General features: G+C 56.9%; 2 protein-coding genes across 6 annotated transcripts in view; one reads left to right on the top strand and one right to left on the bottom strand.

The window, feature by feature from the left end:
• nfia (nuclear factor I/A) overlaps positions 1–16,825 on the top strand; it is a 29,667-nt gene extending 12,842 nt beyond the window's left edge. For 2 of the 5 annotated variants that reach the window (XM_052073998.1, XM_052074002.1), the window contains exons 2-11: positions 1,244–1,772; positions 7,611–7,676; positions 7,895–7,969; positions 9,497–9,617; positions 9,791–9,915; positions 10,119–10,169; positions 10,635–10,813; positions 10,986–11,151; positions 11,345–11,436; positions 12,713–16,825. In XM_052073998.1, coding sequence (XP_051929958.1) covers positions 1,244–1,772; positions 7,611–7,676; positions 7,895–7,969; positions 9,497–9,617; positions 9,791–9,915; positions 10,119–10,169; positions 10,635–10,813; positions 10,986–11,151; positions 11,345–11,436; positions 12,713–12,727 — 1,419 coding nt within the window. In that variant the 3' untranslated portion in view covers positions 12,728–16,825. The remainder of the gene's footprint in view (positions 1–1,243; positions 1,773–7,610; positions 7,677–7,894; positions 7,970–9,496; positions 9,618–9,790; positions 9,916–10,118; positions 10,170–10,634; positions 10,814–10,985; positions 11,152–11,344; positions 11,437–12,712) is intronic. The other 3 variants (XM_052074000.1, XM_052073999.1, XM_052074001.1) reach the window with 3 other exon arrangements.
• Positions 16,826–19,557: 2,732 nt separating this feature from the next.
• On the bottom strand, positions 19,558–21,901 carry tm2d1 (TM2 domain containing 1). The gene is made up of 6 exons (XM_052074013.1): positions 21,750–21,901; positions 20,869–20,942; positions 20,666–20,774; positions 20,426–20,517; positions 20,265–20,338; positions 19,558–20,188 (listed from the first exon to the last, which is right to left on the bottom strand). The coding sequence occupies exons 1-6, from the start codon at positions 21,884–21,886 to the stop codon at positions 20,078–20,080; spliced, it is 597 nt and encodes a 198-aa protein (XP_051929973.1). The 5' UTR covers positions 21,887–21,901; the 3' UTR covers positions 19,558–20,077.
• Between the last annotated feature and the right edge of the window lie 24 nt (positions 21,902–21,925).

Below are 21,925 nucleotides of genomic sequence, written 5' to 3'. Positions count from 1 at the left end.
GTTAGGCTCTTCTTTGCATTGATCAAGTTATGACGTGACGTCAAAATTAAACAAACCACCCAAATCTAATTGGAAACAGAGACAGAGAGAGAGATGTCGATCTCGTATTGATCTGCGCTCTCGCGTGTTTGCGTCTTCGTGAGGTTTTTGCGGTGGTCACGTGGAAATGGCCGGAAGGCGCCGCTCACGGTGGCGATGGTGTCAATGGCGTCATGCATGTTCGGGGGGAGCCAGGAAGTGAAACGCCGCCACGTCATGAATGAATCTCGCGACCACCGACACCCACGCTTGCAATGTGTGTGTGTGTGTGTGTGTGTGTGTGTGTGTGTGTGTGTTGTCGGGTGGCACTCGGAGAGAAACCGCGACCGCTTGGATGTATGCCAACAGGGAACAATGCGTCGTTGTGTTGGATTGAGGCCTGTTTGGGGGAGGGCGCGGTGGGGGCTGCGATGCCCGACGCTCTCAACTTCTTTCATCCTCATGTTGACATTTTGGCTTTTTCCTCCTTCAGTGGCAGCCTGCGTTTTTTTTTTCTTTCAAGACCTCCAGGACACGGTGAACGCCCCCCACCCCTTCGACCCCCATCGCTCGGGGTAAACGAGAAAGCCCAATTTGCAAAAAACTGTTGCCAAACCTACTCAAGGTCATTTCCTCAAATGAGAGAAATTTGGTGTCGTTGTGCAAACAGACGGAAGTGATCCGTCGGTGTGACTGGAGTCAAACAAAAGCTCCCCCCCCCCATTTGACAACATCCAGTGATGCCGTTCTCAAAAGAATGTGCGGAAGCCGTCGATTGCCGCAGGCGTCAGCGTGACCAAACGGTCGAGGTTCTTCAACAAAACCTCTTCCGGGTTTCGCTCTTCTTCTTTCAAAATGGACACTTTCAAACAAAATAATGCGTCGCCACCTGCAGGCCTAGAGCGGAATTGCACCAAAGGAAACGGTGGGCAGAAGGTAGTCGGTAAAAAACCATTCTGAAATCCACGATGGTGTGTTTGTGTGGGGGTGGGAGTGGGGGGGGGGGGGCTCTCGACTTTCTTCCCGCAGCGTTCCGCCAACATTTGTGCTTTTTCACGTGCCAATTTGAAGAGTTTGTGGGTCACTTGAGGCCGCTGAGTCGGAAGGCCACTTTCCGTCGCTTTGGCTCCAGTTTGTGGGACGGGGGGAGAGCGTAAAAAGCAAGGGCGTTTTCCGTGGGTAGGCGTCCGCGCCACTGACCCTCCGCCCCTTGTCGTTTGCGCAGGACGAGTTCCACCCGTTCATCGAGGCGCTGCTGCCGCACGTGCGCGCCTTCGCCTACACGTGGTTCAACCTGCAGGCGCGCAAGCGCAAGTACTTCAAGAAGCACGAGAAGCGCATGTCCAAGGAGGAGGAGCGCGGCGTGAAAGACGAGCTCCTGGGCGAGAAGCCCGAGGTCAAGCAGAAGTGGGCCTCGCGCCTGCTGGCCAAGCTGCGCAAGGACATCCGCCCCGAGTTCCGCGAGGACTTTGTGCTGAGCGTGACGGCCAAGAAGGCGCCCTGCTGCGTGCTGTCCAACCCCGACCAGAAGGGCAAGATGCGCCGCATCGACTGCCTGCGGCAGGCCGACAAGGTCTGGCGCCTGGACCTGGTCATGGTCATCCTCTTCAAGGGCGTGCCGCTGGAGAGCACCGACGGCGAGCGCCTGGTCAAGTCGCCGCGCTGCGCCAACCCGGGCCTCTGCGTGCAGCCGCACCACATCGGCGTCTCCGTCAAGGAGCTGGACCTCTACCTGGCCTACTTTGTCCACGCAGGTCAGTCCCCCCTCCTTTTTACAATCCTTCCGCGGAGAGGCGACGGCTTTCCTTGGCTGACCTCGGGTGGGCGGGGCTTCCGCAATCATTTCTTGTTGTCGTCTTTTGTTGTCGCCAAGGCGACGCCGCCGCTCCGTTCACGTGATCAGCAAAGTCGCTTTCGAGGCCGATTGCCCCCCCATCACCCCCCAAAAAAGAAAAGAAACATCCGTCTTTTGTCGATGAGAGGCTCTCTTCCAGACCGGGCGATGTCCCCGAGGGCCTCGGCGGCGCAGGCCGCGGGCCCTCGCTGCAAATAGCTCGCCGCCGTGGTTTTTCGGTGCGTTGCCGAAGCCATTGGGTGAAAATCAACACGGCGGCGGGGATTTCAAGAGCAGGGATTTCGCTCTTCAATGTGAATTTGGGCCCAGGCCAAGCGCCATGCGTGCTTTGCTTCCACAAAGTGTCACCGAGTTCACTCCAGTCCACATGCGGATGATGCGGGGGGGGGGGGGGGGGGGGGGGAGGATTCTTTTTGGGGGCCCGCATCCGGCAGGTGAAAGAAGACGCAGAACGCCGACCGTTGCGTTGTTGTCGGCCCGCGGCCGCTCGTCAGATGTTAGCTCTTCATTATTGATCGGGGCGCAAGGGGGAGGGGCCGTCTGATGTTCAAGAGTCGCCCTCCGCCGCAAAAGGAAGCAGCGTTGCGATGGGCGATCGGCGTCGTGCCGCCGACGGGGGCCGCTTTGCGCACAAGGACGGCAGAAGGGCCGCCCGCCCGCCCGCCTGCGCGCGCGCGCCCAGACGAGGGATCGCGCCTGCGCTGCGGCTTCCCGCTAATTAAATTGAGTCTCCGTCCATTAGACGGATGGACTGAGCGCGGCTGCTGAGTCAGCGCAGGTAGGACAGGTCCTCCTCCTCCTCCTCCTCCTCCTTCTCGTAATGGTCGGCAGAGCAATTCATTTGGCCCCACCCTCCGTGTCCTCGGGTCACGCCGCCTTTCAAGGATGCAGCAGGGATGGGTGGGGCGCTAACTATATGTGCGTGTGTGTGCGTGTGTGTGTGTGTGTGTGTGTGTGTGCGTGTGTGTGTGTGTGTGTGTGGTGAAGCTCACCGTCTTCGTTGTTCAAGAGGTCAACTTCAGACGTCTTGTCAACTTCCGCCCGATGGCGATGACACTTGACACCCCCGCAGGAAACCCGCCCCTTAACCGCAGCCCCTCTCGCCGAGTCCCGCCCTCCCGACCAACTCAAAGGAGACATCTGACAGCCCCCCCCCTCCCCTCCACCCCACGGAGGCACGCAGGTCGCGGGAAGAACAATTTAGGAAGTAAACAGCCAGTAAACATGATGCACGGCCCCCCCGGCCCGCCGACTTCAGCGCCTCCTGCGGGGCCTCCAACAAGTTGACGCGCTCACCAGAGTCAAAGGTCGTCGTCAAAGGTCGTCGTCATCGGCGGCGGCCGCTACCCCCCCCCTGAAGGGAAGCGCCACACCCCCCAGACCAAATCGTTTTTCTCGAGCGTTCCGAGGCCCCGCCTTTTTTTTTTTTGCCTGGTTTGCCGAAGGTGTTGAGGCTCAGGCCATGTTTGTCGAAAAGGAGCGAAAAGGCCGCAAGGGCGCCCCCCCCCACACCCCGCCGCTTGGCCGTAAATGGAAAGTGCTGGGAAGACCGGGCGACCGAAATTTGCAAAGAGGAGCGGCGGGGGGTGTCAAAGAACAGGAAAAGCTTGTGTTGCTGCAAGTCGCCACGGGGCTAACACACAACAGGAAGTACTTCAACATGAAAAGCCCCCTCAACTTTTCTCTCCCCCCTCCCCCTGCTCCCTGCTCCTTAAATCCCATCGCCTAAAGCAGATGGTGCGCACCCCCATCCCCCTCGTAAGACCTCCTTTCTCGCTCCCTGAGAGGCCGCCAGGATGAAGGAATTCAAGTCGGTGGAGCGTTTGCCTTCTGGCGGGCTGCAACCCTTCATTCTTAAAACACTTGCACGCCTCTGCGTGGGTGTGGGGGTGTCTGAGAGACACGATGGGGTGTCACTGCTTCAGAACAAGTGTGCATCGGTGTTTCCGTTTGTGGAACAGTTTCGGTCTGGGAGTGAGGGAGTGCACATGAAGACGTCTGTGTGTGTGTGTGTGTGTGTGCGTGCGCCTGTTTTAGTGGTTAGCTGAGGACAATCAGTCAATAACGCCTCATTAACCTGTGGCACACTCTGCTGCTGGTGCACACACACACACACACACACACACACACACGGTGGGCTACAGCTCACAGGTCAAAGTTGATTTGTAGACGGGTGGAGTTGTGGATGTGCGTGCTATTCATAATTTAGATGCAGCCCTCACACAGGAAGAAAGGCTGGCGCTGCCTCTCCCCATCGATTGTTGTAATTGCTGCAAAGACGCTCACGGCCAACGCAGATGTTGGAGCGCCGCCGGCCGCGTGCGCGCCTCTGCGGTCGCACGCAGGCGTCGCCGTTTTTTGGCCGCAGCCGGTGAGGATCGATGTTCCCGCGGCAGGCGGCCGTGTTTGTGGACGGCAAATGAAACGAGTCGCGGTGGGCTTTGATGGGGGGAGGGGGGTGGGGTGGGGAGTCCATTGGTTTGCGTCGTGTTTGCGGATCAATTGTTGCCGATTGCGTGTCGTCGATGAGCCGGCGGCCACGTGAGCGTCGCTGACCCACTTTGCTCTTTTGCGTGCGCGCGGGAACGCCGACATCAACGCGGTCATCCGAGGCCACGGCCTCCGCCAAATAGCCGACCGATGGCGTCGGGATGCGAGCGCTCCCGCACCCCCGACGACTCGTCATTTCTTGTTGACCAAAAAAATCATTTCAAGAATGAGAAGTCAAGAAAAATGGAGGAAGGCGCTCAAAAAAGGAAAATGCTTTGTTGGAGCAGACGAGTGGTTTCTATTCCGACCCGGCGCGTGTTTTGATGTGCCGAAGAGCTCAATGGTGTCATGCATGTCGCTAATGAGGCTGACGTGCGACCTTGTGGCGGCGGCGTGGTCACGGTCTGTTTTTCCTGGGAAGGCGGCCGTCGCGAGAGAAACGTCCGCTTCCGTTTCCGGGCGGCCCGAGTCACGGCGGCGCGCCGGCATTCACGAGACTGCCCGGGCGCCCGCTCCCCGCCGCGCGGCTCTTAACTGATGATGCGGCAGATGGTCATCGTCATGGGTGACTTGTTGCGGCCCCGCCGACACTTGACAACATAGGTGGCAAACTTAACCAAGTCAGACTTGGAAAAGGTGCGGGGCGGCGGCCCTCCGCCACCCGACCTTTGACACCTATGCTTTACCAGATGGAGAAATTCACCAGCTCCACCGCACGTAGAAGTTGTCCTGAGGAAGCCGAGCGGCCCTGCACCGTCACCGCTCGCGCTTCTCGCCTCACCTCGCGGTCCCCTTGTGGACCCCCGCCACGCCGGTTGCCCGGCGTGGACTCTCTGGTCCCTGTTGCCTCATGCTGTTGGGTTCGAATCCCGCATCTCGCATAGCTCCCACATTGGCGTCCAGACGGTTTTAGGTGCACCACTGCCCCTCCTAGGGCCCCTCCTGGGGCCCCTCCTGGGGCCCTTCCTGCTGTACAAATGCCAGTACAGATGGGAGCCTCCTTCGTCGCCGCCTGCATCCCCCCCCCCCCCCCCCCATTCCACCTGATCTCCTAATGCATCAATTTGTCATTTGTTCATCTGTCCGCATGAAATATGGAGAATGGGAAGCGCACAGTTGTTGTCGTGTTTTCCGGCCGGTGCCAAGGAGGCTCACGTGATATGGGAAAAGGGGGGCGGGGGGCTGACCCGCGGCCAAGGTGGCGGCGATTGCGCGTGCGGGCGTCCGAGCGACGCGGCGTCGGGAAGATTAAACAGAAAAAGAGGAAGGGAGGGGCGCGCAGGGGCGCGCGTGCGCTCCATTAGGGACTTTGGATCATTAGGGAAAGTGAAGCTGCAGCGAGCGATCGATGCGCACATTCATCAATGGGACTCCGCCCAGTGACGCGCGCGCGTGCGTGCGCTCGGCACCGCTGCCGCGTCAGCATCTTGCGGCTCGGGCTCCCAACTTTGCTCTTCACGCCGTCGGCCGCAAAAAGCTCTTTGCCGCTCTTCCCCTGTCTGTCCGGCTCAGCCCGCTCGGATGAAAGGACGACCCGAGCGGAGGCCGTGGCGCTTTCCGCCCGCCAGACTTGAACGAACGACATCCAATTGGGCTTCTTCTCAAAAGGCTTTGCAAAAAAAAATACAATGAAAACTTCATCCTCGCATGTCCTCAGGCCGCTGCTCATCTTTTCGGGGGGGTCTTGACAACGAATGCTCTTCTAACTCCAAGTACATCAACCACCCCCCACACACACACGCACGCGCGGACCATGGCGTGGGGAGAGTCCGTTCAAATTGTGAGAAAACCGCTGCTTGCGTTATTTGAGGCTGATTCAGCCAAACACGTACGCACACACAATAGTCAATCCTGCGTGCATCGTGTTGCTCGTCTTGCGCGTCCGCCGTCAATCAAAAGGCTCCCACAAAATGGCGGCCGCTCGGCGACGTCAAAATGGCGGCTCGGATTTATTTCGGGGGAGGTGCTGTTGTGTCTGCCGGCGTGCGTGTCTGGCGCCAGGCCATCCCGAGGATGAAGATGGAGATGATGAGGATGAGGATGAGGAAGATGTCAGGTCTTGATCGCAGAGGCTTGCCCACCCCAAAAAAGGAGGGGGCGCTTTCAACTCGGTCAACTATTCCATTGCAAAGACTCGTCGAGTTCCTCCGAGTCTTTGCGGTCCTCGGATTCGACTGTGGGCGACGTACGCCTGCCGGGGCCCGACTCGTACGCGCGCGTCTGCTCATTTGAGGAAAAGCGGGGTGCGTTGGTTTTGATGCTTGGTGTTGTGTGAGCACTGGGGGGGGGGAAGGCCCGAGAAGCAAAGCCTGATGGGATTTTGGGCTATGGACGCCTCGCTCGTGTGGAGATCGAAGCAAAGCTGAGCTCCCCGCAAAATCGGGCCTCCTTCGGATGCCTTCCGTGAGCTTTCCTTTTCGTGGCCAGTCACAGCAAACGTGCAAGACACACTTTTACTCACACATGGGCACGAGACACCCAAGGAAAAAAAAAAAACAACAACTCGCTGGCATGCACACCCACTCCATGAAAAGGCCTGCTTTTACTTTGAAGCTTGCTGAAGCACAAGAGGCTTTTATTTTGAAGTGTGTGTGTGGTTCCCTGTTGAAGGCGATGTCGGGTGCAGATGGGCCACTCTGCTCCCACGCCTTATTTAATTAGTCCGTACTGGGTTTTGGATGGAGTGGAGGGGGGGGGGGCAGTGTGTGAAAGTGCCCTCCAACATGCACTCATCACCCCCCACCATCTCTCTCACACACACACACACACACACACACACACCACCCTCCTCCTGTTGTCATGGTGACACTGATGCTTTTTGTTTTAGGTTGCTCAAGCGCCGCACGCTCACAGTATCCAATCCAAAGAATGTGTGTGTGCGTGTGTTTGTGTGTGTGTGCAGCAAGCTCTGATGGAGGCAGCCAAAAGGAGGCCTGTCAGTTGTGTTCCGAGCGGGACTTTTCCCACAATTGTTCATTGTGACTTTGGATGCACATTTGTGTATTGTGCGTGCGCGGGTGCATGTGGCAGCGCCACCTGTCGTTTGGCGTGCGCGCGCGCGGTCGTCTTTGTATCGCTTCTCGCCGGCGCCCTCAGCAGGAAGCAGCTTTCCTATTTGGAATATTTCTTTGATGCCATCGATTGACGGGGGGGGGCTGCGAGCGAGCCTCTTGCCGGGTCGCGACCTTCGCTCTGCGTGACCGAGTCACAAGCTTCACACGTGTGTGTGTGTGTGTTGTGCTTGCAGAGGGCGGCCAATCAGAGAGCCCAAACCAGGCCGGCGAGGCGGACATGAAAGAGCAGAGCGAGAACGGTGAGTCTCCACCCCAACGCATGAACACACCAAATGTAGCGAGTCATTCCCCATCTCCCAGGCCATGTCCTCCCGTCCAGCGGGGGGCACTCATGTGCCACGGGACCCACGCTTCGACTGCTTGCATGCGCGATCAAGCCACACTTTGCAATGGTGAAAAGGAGGACGATTCTTGCTATCATTCATGGTAACAGAAATCTTTCTTGTATGTGTTTCAGGTCATCTGAGTTTCCAGGACACTTTTGTCACTCCAGGAGTTTTTACCGTTTCCGAACTTGTACGAGTCTCACAGAGTAAGAAAAGCACCGACACCTTTTCTCGCTCAACGGGCGCGCGTGCGAGTGCGTATGCGTGCGCGCGCTAGATGGATGGCGCGGTGGTGCCGGTAGGCGGGCCCGGGCAGGGGGGTGGGGCCGCCAGGATGCTGACGGCCACTTTCCAGTGGCGTGCAGCAGCGGCGGCGATCGACAGGCTGACATAGATCACTCTCTCTTTCTCTGTCTCTGTCGGTCGTGCTCGTGTGCACTTTTTAAAGGTCGTCGTCCCCGCGCGGCCCCTCATTAAGGCCCCACAGAGCCTCACTCACTCAATCGCTTACTTTCTGAGTGCCGATTGGGTGCGCGTGATGATGTCGGAGCACTTGGGCCCGAGTCACAAGCGACGTACGTTGTCACAGCAACCATCATTCAGGTCGGGGGGCGGCGTCGTGTGACACCCAAACTTTTTGTGTGTGTGTGTTGGAAAAGTTTGACTTTGGGTGACACACACACACACACACCGGCGTGAACGTAGACAAGACACACAGCGTCTCCTGAATGTGTGTGGGCGTGCATGTTGGTCGGCAGATCCGCAGCGATGCGGCTGTGTGGGAAACTTCGGGATTCCACTGCGGGGGGTGGTGGGGGTGGGGTGCGTGCATGAGTGCGAGCGCACATTCAAGTGCATCAAGAAGGCGAGACGGTTGGCGAACAAACGTGAGCTCAACACGTGAATAAGGACAACTCGGAGCGGACGCATGGAAATTCTCGCCGCTACGCATCAGGTGACCTTGGCGTTGTTCAGACATTACACAATTCATTGGCAGGCCACTACACTCAGTGTGTGCGTGTGTGTGTGTGTGTGGATCAATATTCTATTAAAGCAGCGCAGAGGTGGCGGTGGTGTAGGGTGGGGGGGTCAGTGATGTAGTGTACTTAGTGTAATTGGTCACTTGACTGAATGTATGCGCCGCCTGGACTTGCTCCTCCTCCTCCTCCTCCTCCGTCGGCCACATTGGCGCAGCAGTCGGCCGCGCGTATGTTCCCTTTGCCAAAAGATGGACGAAGGCGCGCCTGCGCACCCCTGCAAAAACAAGCAAGCGGGCAAAAGTTGACCTGAAGGAAAACGCGCACCACGCACTCTCGGCCGAACGCGGCGGCAAGCGCGCCTCGCTCTCCACGCAAGCGAGCGGCGGGCCCGAGTGATGGATGGACGGCGCTGAGGTGTGCGGAAAAGTGCCGCCTGGCCGGCGGCTCTTCCGGGACTCCTCGTCCTCCTTTCATCACAGCAGCCTGCGCGCCGTCAATAAAGCGCCGATGGGGGAGGGGGAGCGGCGAGCCGGGTCGGGGGTGGGGGGGGTTGTCTGTGGTTCTGGGTGCGTGTCGAGGTTTTGGCCCGATTGAGTAAACAAACACCTGATGTCCAATAGATGCTGCCCCTTGCCGCCCCCCCCCCAAAAAAAAGGTATCAAGCGATGCGCTGCTGCACGGCCACCCGCTCGAGCGGCGCCCATCAAAATGTGGTCTTGCTGTGGGATGCTGAAGTGCGCGTGTGTTTGTCAGCTCCCATCGCCGCCGGCACGGGTCCCAACTTCTCGCTGGCCGACCTGGACGGCTCGTCCTACTACGGCATGAGCCCCGGCGCCATGAGGAGGCCCCTGCCCAGCACCTCCTCCTCGTCCAGGTACGCCCGCGTGCGCCGCCGCGCTTTCCTCGCTTTCCTCCCCAAAAAGGAGGCCGGCCCAGGTATTGCGGGCGTGGCCGAGAGGCAAAATTGCAGCATTTTGAAACGGTCCCGCGTGCAAAAGTCCCGTTTCAAGCAAGAGTTAACGCTGGGCGGCGCGTGCGTGTGTTCAGCTCGGCCAAGCGCATCAAGTGCATGGAGGAGGACGCCGACAGTCCCGGCGAGGACTCGTATTACCCGACTCAGGGCCGCTCGCCGGGCAGCGTCAGCCAGGCCGGCAGCTGGCACGAGGAGCCAGGTAGCGTCGCCGTGGCAACGCGCGCGTTCATGCTTGATGACGGGATGCCAACGACCCCCCCGACACACACACACGTCTGTGCGTGTGCGCTGGCGTGATGGGTTCATGTGTGCAATGTTCACGCTGCTCTTCTTCTTCTTCTTCTTCTTCTTCTTGTTCTTGTTGTTCTTGCGGGCTTGTCTCGTTTCTGCTCTCCGGGAAAGCAGCATACAAGCTACGCGGCTCCTTAGCTAGCTCCTTCATCTCTCGCCAAGGTAAAGAAATATTTCCTTCTCACCTCACCTTCCTTTCCTGCGTCATGCGAGCCGCTCGATCCTCAGGAGGGCCCCCCTCCCGGCCATCTTCACACCCTCAAGCGGTCGCCCGACAATCGCGTTTTTCAAGCGTTCCGTTCACCCGCCGCGCATGTTTTGGGAACGTCGGCAAAGTACCCGGAGAAAAGCCACACGGGCCAACGTGCAAATTGCACCCGGAATCGCCCGCGGGGGCTCAGCCGCCCCCTCCTTCCCTCTTCCCTTCCAATTCTTTTTCCCTTCCTTCCCACGCCCACTCGCCCGACTGTGCCTCCGCCCCGCGCGCATGCATCCAGACACACGCACGCACGACCAGGAAACTGCGGCGCATGTCCAATTTGAGGCGATTTGGAGTGCCGGCGCCGAGCGTCCGCCCCTCCCCGGCTTTTGTGACGCGGGCCCCCCCCCCCGTCTGCCTGTCCGCAGCCAGCCCGCACGCGCCGCCCTCCGGCCTGCACTTCTCGTCGTCGCCCATCCTGCAGCAGCCCGCCTCGTACTTCTCGCACGCCGCCATCAGGTACCACCCGCAGGACCCCCTCAAGGACTTTGTGCAGCTGGTGTGTCCCGACTCCGCCCAGACGGCCGGACAGGTGGGCTTCCTCAACGTAAGGCACGGCGCAGGCGCAAACGGCCGCCGAGGCACGAACGCGCATGCGCCCGCAGAAAATCGCACCTTTTCTCTCCGGAGGGATGTCGTGCAGTATTTGCGCGTGTGTGTGTTCAGAAAGACGTATTATTGACCCCCCCCCCCCCCCCTCCTCTCCCCATCTGCGACAGCCTAATGGTAGCTCCCAGGGAAAAGTCCCCAATCCTTTCCTGGCCACGCCCATGCTGCCCCCTCCTCCGCCGCCACCCATGGCCCGGCCCGTCCCGCTGCCCGTCGAGGCCAAGCCGCCCGCCAGCTCCTCGGCCGAGGTGGGGGGCAACTCGCCGTCGTCGCCGAGTGAGTACCCGCGCGCGCGTGGTGGAAGACTTGCTTTGCTCATTTGTCGCGTCGTTATGGTTCCTCGACGCGACGTTAAGCGCGCGGCTCGGCCTTCGGCCTTCGTCTTTGCGCTGAGCGACGCTTGGCGTCGGTCTCGGCCGTTGGAAAGTCACCCGAAAGTGACTTTGGATCTTTTCCATGTGCTCCTCAGCGTATTCGGCCCCGCCCGCCGGCTCTCCCGCCCAGCGATTTGTGAGCGTGGGGCCGCGAGACCCCGCCTTCAACATCCCGCAGCAGCCGCAGGTAAAGGCCCATGTCGCTTGCACGACACCCCCCCCCCCCAGCCACCCACCACCAACAAGAATGCCAAAATGCTAACAGCGGCCAGCTAAGTGTGTGTGTGTGTGTGTATGGGGGTGTTCTCGCCCAGGTCTGTGGGTGCCGTGGGGGGGCGGGGGGTGGGGGGGGGGGTCAGATGGCCATTTCTTTGTGAGGGAGCAGGCACATTGCCCGATGCGTTCAGCCAGGCGGTTGCTGTGGGTGACCGTGGCCGTTGCCCATCGGGACAAAGTAGGAAGGGGGGGGGTTTGAGGGTGGGGAGTTGGCACTCCATCATGCCAACACGCACACACACATACATACTTCCTGGTTAAGAGCCCTGTGAGCATGAGGAAAAGTGCGGCGGCCTCGTTAAATGACATCGTGTCACAGACATGTCGTGAAAGTGTGTTTGTTCGTGCGTGTGCGTGTGTGTGTGTGTGCGCGTGTTTCACTATGTGGACGTTTTCAAGGTGACTGTGCGTGCGTGCAAGACATGCTGACTCAGCTGAGCACTGGGGGGGGTGTTGTAGACTGAGAGAGAGAAAGAGAGTGCTTGTCTTCACTTGAACGGGAAGACCCCAACATCAGTTTGGACACGCACACACACACGTACACACTTAGCATTAGCATGCTTTGTTAACGACTTAAAGCGTCATTAAGCTCCTTCTTGTTGTCATGTTGACTTATTTTGTATGAGCATGATCATGCTCCTTTACAGCCGACCACCAACATGTCTACAAACACACATGCACACACACACACACACACACACACACACACATACACACAGGCACTCATGGGGAGTGTGTTTTCAGGACAGTCTGCAGTGCAGAGCGAGGAAGAAAAGTCCCGATGTCAGCAAGTTGTATTGATTAAAAACTAACCTTCCACTCTTCTTCTTCTCCTCTGTCTCTCACACACACACACACACAGTCAATCACAACCAGTCTGCAGACAGACTGCAACACACACGCACACGCACACACTTGATCACAAACTTTTGCTTTGACTTTTTCGCAGAATGCATTTTCCAAACGATTGTTTAGAAGCGTGCGTGTGCGCGCGTGCGCTGAATGTAAAGAAAAGGGAAACGCAAGGTGGGGGCGGTGTGTTGCGGTTACCTCGGCAATGGCGGTGGCGGGCGGGCCCTCCGGTCGCCCCGAGCAACCAGACATCCTCAAGACAAACTCGGCGGGACACTCGAGAGCGTCCTAACGAGCGACGATGATTGATGATTTTTTTTGTTGTTTTTTTCCAGTGGTACCTGGGATAAGGACGCCACCCGAGGCTACACCCGGTCCCGCCCCCGGAGCCGCCCACGTTGACACGCCCCCGCCTTCCCGCGCCTGACTTTGCCCACCAGCGCCCGCCTGGCCGTCGGCCTCGGCGTGGCTCGGGGATGGGGTCGAGGGCCACGGCCTCGCCTCCCAAACCTGGAAAGGTTCCCTCTGTCTTGCGGGGGAGGGGCCTAACCCGACAACTCCCAGCCTTTGCTGTGTCCCCGCCTCCTCCTTCTCCTCCTCCTCATTGAAGGGAGGAGTCTTATCACCAGCTTATGACCCACTTTCGACTCCGCCCCTTTTGGGAAAGCGCTGAGAGCGGGCGGGGTTTGTTGACTGAGTGCTGCTTGATGACTCCGCCCACTGGGGGGGGCACTCTCCGGAAGGATCTGCGAGTGGACGGGCATTGTTGCCGCATTGCCGGTTGTCACCTGACCTGACCTCTTCTTCGGCCTCCCCATATTCCAATATGAAATATCGGAATATGAAATATCCTCATCCTGCACGAAAGTGGAGATGAGGAAAACGTGCAATGTTTGGAAGCTCCAAGCTGTTTTTTTTTGTTCCCCTCCCGCCCCCCAAAAAGTCCGCCGGCACCTCTGGACTCTAAAACAGGATGCGCAAAGACAAAACGGACGCTGTCGTTGTTATCATCTTTATCACTTTGATTGGGATTCTTCTTATTGGGAGACGATGGTGACCATCGCTCAGATGATATTTTTGGGATGGTGTCGCTCCCTTTCAAAGTTGTCGCTCGCTTGGACTTTTGCCAAACGAGCGCATCTTTCACTTTCGCGAAGCGCTTTGGGAGTTTCAGCTACAGTCAGCCCTCGCCGCCAACCGTCTGGATGACTCGAGTACTCGAGTACACGAGTACATCAGCAAAAGTACCTCGCCGCATCAACAACAAAAGCATTGCTGCGAAGGCCGCTTTTGTGCAAGAATTTGGTGTGTGTGTGGGGGGGGGGGTCATTTTTCTCAGAAATATCCAATTGGAACTGGGAGCCATTTTGAGGCATGATCAGGTCTCTGCTACGTAGGTGATTTTTACATTATTCATGCTTTCATCAATTAATCTCCAAAATTCGGAGGGTTTTTTTCCATTTTGCGGCAGGAGCATCTGCGATATGCCAACTATTTGGTGTTTGCAGCAGGTCCAGGCCCCCAAGAGCGAGGGCTGACTGTATTTTTGAAACACATTTTTAAAAATATGTCTGTACATATTTGTTTTGGGGGGCTTTTTTTGTACATGTTTGATTTCGCTTTGGTGAATTTTAGCATCGACATGTTTTTTGGCCTTTTTTTTTTCTTGACATCGTCGCTTTCCCTTCTTTTCTTCCCGGCGTTTGCCAGATCATGTCGAAGGGGCGTGGCCCTCCACGATTGGCCGCCCTCCAAGAGGCACGGCCCAATACAAGCACTTAGCGTCAGGGGGTGTGGCTCGCCTGCTCATGTGTAGATATGAACATATACATACGTACATGAGTATACAATATGAAACACGTGCATGTCGTAGCGTTAGTGATGATGTAGTTAGTCACATGATGTGGCCGCTTCCTTTTACGTAAGCTCCACCTCATCACCTCTCGCCATCAGTGGACTCCTCGTCCACCTTCACCTCATCCACCCCCCACTTCCCCCCGGGGCAGCTGGCCAACTTTGGTCAGATGAGCAACATGGCTAACGGTCGGCGCGAGCGGCTCCGGGAGTGGTCCGGCTAACTCTGTTGTTGGAGTTGGCGGCTGAGCTAATGGCTAATGCTCAGCAAGCTAGCGCTGTCCCGTGGCCGCTTAGAGCGGTCGTCGTTGCTGCGCCTTAACCAACGTCAGCTTGGTGGCGGAAGGAATATTTGATCAACTGACCTCACGTGAACACGCAGCGCAGAAGAGGTTCTTTTGACCTGTCGATAGAACACCTGTGAGCCTAGCCTCTAGGCTCTCATTAGCCCTGAAAAGCGAGCGGCGTCTTCTCTCGCTAACTGGAGCGGCGTGGCTCAGCGCTAGCCGGCCAACCGAACGACAACCAGCTAACCATTTGCTCCAGACTTGACTCGGTCCCCTTAGCGAGCCGGCGCCGCAGCCCATCGGATTTGTCCGACGAGCTAACGGCTAACGCGGCCGCCGAAGACGACTCGAGAAGCAAATGATCCATTTCATGAACTTAATGCAGCTCGTGGAGCCAATCGTCCTGAAAATGTGAACCGAGGCAAACAATGTTGATGACAATCAGTTGTTGCAGGAACCTGAAAAAAGAAAAATACAAAGAAGAAGGGTGGGGGGAGGTCCCTATTGGGAGCGCCGCGCTCGCTCCGTGATGCGGCGGCATTCTTATGAATCCCAGAGGAGTTCCAGGCAGAGACGGCATTGGGCGCCGCGTCGCCGACCGTGGCGAATCTGGATCGGAACAATGGAGACGGCGAGGAGAGGCACGGAGCGAGGCCAGGGGGGGGTCGGGGCTCGGGCCGGGCTCACTCATGCCCGCGGGCCGAGATCAGACAGCCGTTTTGCCGGACCGACGGTCGGCCAATCGGATGGCCCGCCTGGAATTCCGCCGGGATTCATGGGAAGGCCGCGCAGAACCGTCGTCTTCCATTGTGCTCATCCGGCGAATTCCCAAGAGGAGCCGAGACAACGTTGCTGATGCAAACACTCGCACTTCCTGGCAACCAAAGTTAGCACGTGACCGGCATTGCCTTCTCGGGGTCGGTCCCTAAAAAAAAAAAAAAAAAGACCTCACCCAAAACCTGCTGTGACGATCGTCTCACCCAGCTCGGCTGTGTCGCCGGTTCCCGTTTTCGTGACGCGGTCGCACTTGAGCGCATCCACCGCAACCCCCGAAAATCGTTGACACCTCCACGTCGTGCGTCCAGCTCCCTCCCTCGTGTCACGCGATGAATCGCTTCCGACTCACGCGCGCCACGTGTCATTCGCTTGTAAAGTCAACTTCCGACATTATGACCTCTGTCCTTAGAGTGAAGGAAAACCAACAGCAGTTTGATCCGTTAAGTGCGCTTCTGAAACCAGCTGCCTGCGTTCTCTCACCTTAGCTTTCGGCGTTAGCTCCCCAACATTAACTTTCAGCGTTAGCTTCTGAAGTCAAGCTCTTGAGCTAGCTTCCGACGTTAGCGCCCAACGTTAGCTTCCAGTTTCAGCTTCCCAGGTTAACCTTTGACGTTAGTTTCACTCTTAGCCGCAACGCTTCCAACGTCACCTTTAACGTGAGCGACGACGGGCTCATTTTCTCTCGGGAGTTACCTTTTGGCGCTTAGCATTGCGCGTTGACGTTAAAAGGAAGATCTCTTGGCTTCCGACGTCAGATGCCCAAGTTTGCGTCAAAATGAGCCTCCGACGTTACCCTTCGTGTTAGCGTCGAGGAAGCTTCCGACATTAGCTCCAATGTTAGCTTGTGAAGTTAGCTTCCAACTTGACCTCTCTTTGTTTCCGGCGTTAGCTTTGACGTTAGCTTCCGGGCCTTTGAGGCAGTGAGCGAAACGCAAAGTGAGAAATTTGTGCCGTCGCGTTGTCCTCGGAGCGGTGCAATGAAATTCCTGGCAGTTTCCTCCATTTGTGACCCAATTGCAAATCTGAGACAGACGGCGCAACTTCTCCAAAGAGAGAAATCAAACATGGCATGGAGACGGTTGCAAAACAGCCGTTGGGAATTGAAAGAAATACAACGCTACAACGCTACAACGCTACAACGCAGCGCTTCCAGTGTTACAAAGCGCAGGAAAACAAATCGCGGGCAGTGGCGGGGGGAGGATCCAACTGCCAAAACGATTTCACGGAGACCTTTGATATCGTACGTCCCGTTATATTGCACAGCTCTGCTGGTTGATGTTGTTGTTGTTGATGTTGCTGTTGTGCCGTCGTCGTCATCGTCGCGGTGCGGTGGCAGCGAGGACGTTTGTGTACGCACGCTCGTCGCGCTGCCCCGCCCCCCCCCCCTTTTCCTTTTCTAGCGCAGCACTTCTTCCTCTTTGTGTTGTTGTGTTCGAGATGACATTTGACGGGTCCAAAGATGCTTGGACGCCTTTGCTTTTTCCTTTGTCTTCATCATTCCACGCAAATAAAGCGCTTGATTCTGCCACATCTGATGCTTTTTGTTGCCATTGTTTTCTTTGTTTTGCCCCATCTTTCTTTTTGCCACGGCAGGGCGCTATTCCAGGCTCGTAAATGCCCCCTTCGCGCTCGCCACCCGCCTCCCTGGCCGGAAGGCCGAAAACCCGCATCGTCGGATGCGAAGATGCATGGCGAAGTCGCGGGACGGGTTTGACGCGGTTTCCTGATCGCAACGCCCACAAAAACCACACGCAAGCTTCTCGCGGCCGCGATGACCGCGTGCTCGCCGTCGTGACGCACAGGAAGGCGGCACGAGTACTCACGGTGTTAAGTCGTCCACTGTGGAACATGAAGCCCGAATATGCAACCATGACGCAGCCAAAGAAAGAAAAGGGCCTCGCCGGTGACCCGATCGGAGAGCGGACCGATTCCGAGCTCTCTGAGGTCGGCGGTACCGGCCGGCGATACTTCAAATCCGACCGTGAGTAAGTGCTCCTTGCCTGTAGTTGGCGCTACGCTGCGAAGGTGAATCATCATCATCATCATCATCGTCATCATCATGACGCGTGTCAGGAAGACATTATCTGTCATTGGGATTATTGAAAGTCGATGTAGCAAAAGTATGAGCGCTATCTGTCCATCGCTATCGGTGAGTGACTGAATACTTGGACTGCTATCGATCAGGCAAAATTGGACTGAATAAAAAAGTGTCCGGGCTTCAAAATGCTGAAAAACTCCTTTGTGTCCCTGAATGGTCTGAAAGCACGCCCAGCGCTGTCAATCGAGCATGTGGCGGCCTACGATGACCTCGAAAAGCGGATGCGTGGCATTTCTCTTGCGTCTCCGGCGCACCGACGGCGTGTTTGGACAAAACGTCTCCGCTCTGGCTGGAATGGCGGCCGCGGCTGGAAGACAAGAGCTTTGAGGGCGCACCGTAGCCAGCCGGCAGCAGCATAATGTTTGCAGATACCTTTATTTGACCTGCTTTTCCACAGTCCGGTTTATGGTTTTGAAAGTTTAATGGGAGGGGGGGGGGGTGTGGTGACATATTTAGATTTGCTGATGGGAAATCAAAGCGCAGTGAAAAGGCAGAGGTTGCGGCAGATACGGCAGTTCTCTGGCGCAATTAAGAGGGCGTAGGTGAGCAAACAGCTACGTTGCGCTCTTCTTCTACGCAGCGGCGCCAGGCGCGTCAAGTGCGATCCTTTTTTGGAATTTGCTACGTCGGACTGCCAAAATGGAAGAAAAGGATGACATATCGAAGCTTACAAAAACTTCTCCAAACTGGACTGGAGCGAAAAGCTTTGCTTCAAACTACGGGGCGGCCCGGACAACTTTTCCAACGGGGCGCTACAGCCGAAAAGAACGCTCATGTGGAAAAGCCGTCTTGAGCGTTTTCCCTCCCTGCCTTTTGGTCTCAACTTGTGACAACGTGGATTTGGCATTGAGCGAACAGCGGAGGCTCAACGTTCGCAACGGCAATGCCAAGGTAAGAAAAAAGCGAGAGCTTTTGAAAGAGCTCATCCATTGCAACCTGCTTTGTGGCCAAACGGCCGTCGGGTCACGACGGCATTTGGTGGTCACGACGAGAGGGCAAGCTCCTCTAATGGAGGCAACAGTTTTCATGGCAATCTTATCACGAAATAAATGAGTCCAAGAAAAATAATCATCCAATATTGACCCCTGGAGAAGCCACGGGCTCAAATTTGCGATGTGAAATAACCAGTAGCCAATTTTCTAAATGAATGAAATTGTTTTCGATGGATAGCCGATTGATTATAAAGGAATGAATTTGTTTTGCCTTGATGTATTTGTAGCTGTGACACCAAAGGAGTCGGCGCCCCTCCAAGCACCAACCTCACCGCACGCCACCGGATGGTATCAAAGCTGCGCCTCCGGTTGCGGCCTTCTCCTGTCTTGCCGACACACCGATTGCAGCGTTGCAGTGTCCATCGACCAGGACCCCCCCCCCCCCCCCCCCCCCACGCCTGCTTCCCCCTCCCTTCTTTTGCTGCTGTCCTGCAGGAGGGATCAATGTTGCGTTTGCGCTGAGCTCAGCGTTATCCCGGACAGACACTTTGCGTCCAACACACACACCGGTCTATCTGCTGCGTCGCCACAGCAAGACTTCAAACGATAACACACACACACACACAGTGCAGACGGGGTCGATGGGGGTGTGCGCGCCCACCCCCCTCCCCTGTCTCCGCTCACGTCGATGCCGCTTTGATTGGTGGACTGTCTTTTCAAGGCTGCTTTCAAGGCGAGCAAGCTTGGACTCAAAGTTTGATGATGGAGTCACCTCGCCCACCATCACCACCAGCCCCAAAGCATGCTGGGAATAGTCCCATCCGACCTGATGCGGAGCAGCGCTTTGCTACTTGATGACATCTTCATCTCCCTCCTCATCCTCACAGTGGCCGCTTGGGGAATCCCCAGCCGCTCTCCGTCCATCTCGGGCGTGGCGCATTTTTGGCACCGGGTTCAAATAGGAACTTGTTGGAGCGTCGTAGGCGTAGGTAGGAGGCCCGAGTGTTCCTCTCGCAACCACAAAGAAAAGTCTTTTTGTCGGCGCGCGGGGGCATCGTGCCTCAAACGTTCAATCAAATCATCATTTGTGTTTTGGTTTCCCGGATGCAAACCAGAGAGAATGTTGGCCGGTGGCTTGCTGCCAACTTCTCGGGAGCGAGACGTCCTCGTCGAGTGCCGGATGGCGCACATCACACCAGGCTTGTCGCTTCAGTTCAACATGTGTACTTTATTGGCAGAAATCAATCAAGTAAAAAAAATGCAGCAGGAAAAATGAAGTCCATTTGAAACACATGCATTGAGCAATTCTATCTGCTGTAATTAATTGAAGAAAAAAAATGCGGACGAGTGCGAAACGGTGAAAAATAATTTTCATTCTCAAATTCTACGTCAATGAAGTGCCAAAGGGCAGAGATGCGGGGGTCGGATCCCGACGGCGGCCTTCCCGTGCCGAGTCACGCCGAGAAAAAGAAAGCTCCTCCGCGATGAGAGCTCTCTTCTCAAGCGCCAGAGCAAACGGGACATGGCACCGACCTGGTCGACCGCGACGGCCGGACGGCGCCGCCAGAGCGGCCAAATAAACCGCGGCGACCGTGTCGCGCGGCTCATGGTCCCGCACGGCGGTCCGGGATTTCACCAGGCAGCTGGCCGCCGTCTTTGTCCGCTAGCGCCGTACTAAGTCCGTCCCCGACGGCGGGTGGGCGCGACGTCCCGTTTGCTCTGGCCCTTCCCACTCGGAGGCTTTGGGCCGGGTCACTGGGCCAGGTGCGGCTTCCTGTACGTGTGCTCGGTGACGGCCAGGCGGCTGAGGCGGGCGCCGTAGTGGTCCACGATGTAGTCGGAGCCGTCCGACGGGCCCACCATCTGACGGCACAAGCGCGCCCGTTACGCCGGCGCCTCGGCAAGCGGATGACGGCGGCGAGCGCGGCCCGCCGCTCACCTGCATGGCCACCAGGATGAAGTCCACCAGCGTGCCGATGCCGCAGAAGCCCACCGTGCAGAACTTCAGCACACCTGCCGCAAAGACAAAGCAAAGTCAACGGCAATGGCCCGGTCCTTCCGCCCGAGTGAGAGCGTTTGTGAGCGAGGGGGGGCGCGTACCGAGCGCAGGGTAGCCCAGGTAGAAGCGGTCGGCGCCCAGCCAGCCCAGGAAGAGCGACGACGCCACCGCCACCTTGTACGAGTAGCCGCTCCTGAAAGCACAACAGACGGCCACATCCAAAGGCTTTCTCCCCCAATCATCCATCAGACAAAGAATCCGGATGCAAAGAGCCTCATGGGACACCCCGAGGATGCGGGGGGCGGCACCCCAAGCCCCCGATGCCTCGAGCCCGTACTCACACGTTCCGGCAGGGAATGCTGCGATTGAAGCCCACCTCCTTCCCGCTGAAGTGGAATTGCGTCCCGTTGGACAGGCGACAGGTGACGTTTGGAGCCGGGAGACACTCCACTGGACACAAACACACACATTGGAAACTTGAGAGGGTGCGGCCGCGCACGTGCTCTCCCCGGTCGCGAAGACGGCGAGGGGGCGCGGCACAGACCCCAGGCGCGGGCGTCTCGGCAGTTTTGGGGCTCCTGAGTCACCTCGTCGATCTTGGGATCCTGACACAAATACGTCAGCGGCGCCGTCAAGGGAAGTCACATTTTAGGTCGCCTTCAAGGTGAGATCACACGACTAGAGGTGCGTCAATGAATCGACCGCCGGACAAAGGATCAATTATCAAATGAATTTACCCCCACCCCGATTTGTGTCATCTTCCATGAAAGCAAACTGTTTTTGCTTTGTGTGTGTGTGTGTGTGTCATTTACAACCATCGGCTTTGATTTGGGAGAACAAGCATCAGATCATTTTAGGACAGAGATTAAAATAAGATAAGATAAGCTTTATTATTCTCGCAGTGGAGAAATTCCAGGAACTAAATCATCATCCATGTACGTTTGTGCATGTTTAAATCATTTCCTGTTTTGGAATAAATGGATGGATGTCGATTTTTTTTTTAATTCTATTCACATGCCCCCCCCCAAAAAAATGTTTTGACAGATGAATATATTATCAACAAGATTATTGGTTACAGCTCAAGAGAAAAAAATCCTCAACACGACTTAAGGCTGACGCTCGCATCCGAGCCTGAGGCTCCGTGTCCCACGACTACGTATTTTACCCCCAGTGCAGTCGCAGGGAAACCGGCTATGAGTTGAATTCAGCCCAGGTCTACTTTTATTACCGAATTATCTCGTGTCCAGTGTCAAAGGCTGGCAATGGATGACGCAATGTCACACTTTGGCACCGCGACATGTTTTTTTTTTATTTTGCTTTTTGGGCTGCTCGCAGGTGACGGCTAAGCGATGTGCTAGCTCGACCTTAGCATGAAATCGACTCGTCCACCTCCGAGACGAGTAAAGTGAACCAAGGGAAGGATATTGTCCGAGTCTCAGGTTATGGCAGCTGCCCACCTCCTCCGCGACCTCCGCCGCGACAACCGTCCACCGAAAAGACCCCCAACACAACAAAAACAACAACATCGTTCCCGAGCCGGCACGCAAACAACACCGCGACATGGCGGCGGCTGTGACGTCACCAGGCGCCACCTTCTCGGC

The sequence above is a fragment of the Hippocampus zosterae genome, chromosome 8, assembly GCF_025434085.1.
Source record: "Hippocampus zosterae strain Florida chromosome 8, ASM2543408v3, whole genome shotgun sequence".
NCBI lineage: Eukaryota > Metazoa > Chordata > Actinopteri > Syngnathiformes > Syngnathidae > Hippocampus > Hippocampus zosterae.
This window is presented reverse-complemented; position numbering and strand designations above follow the sequence as displayed.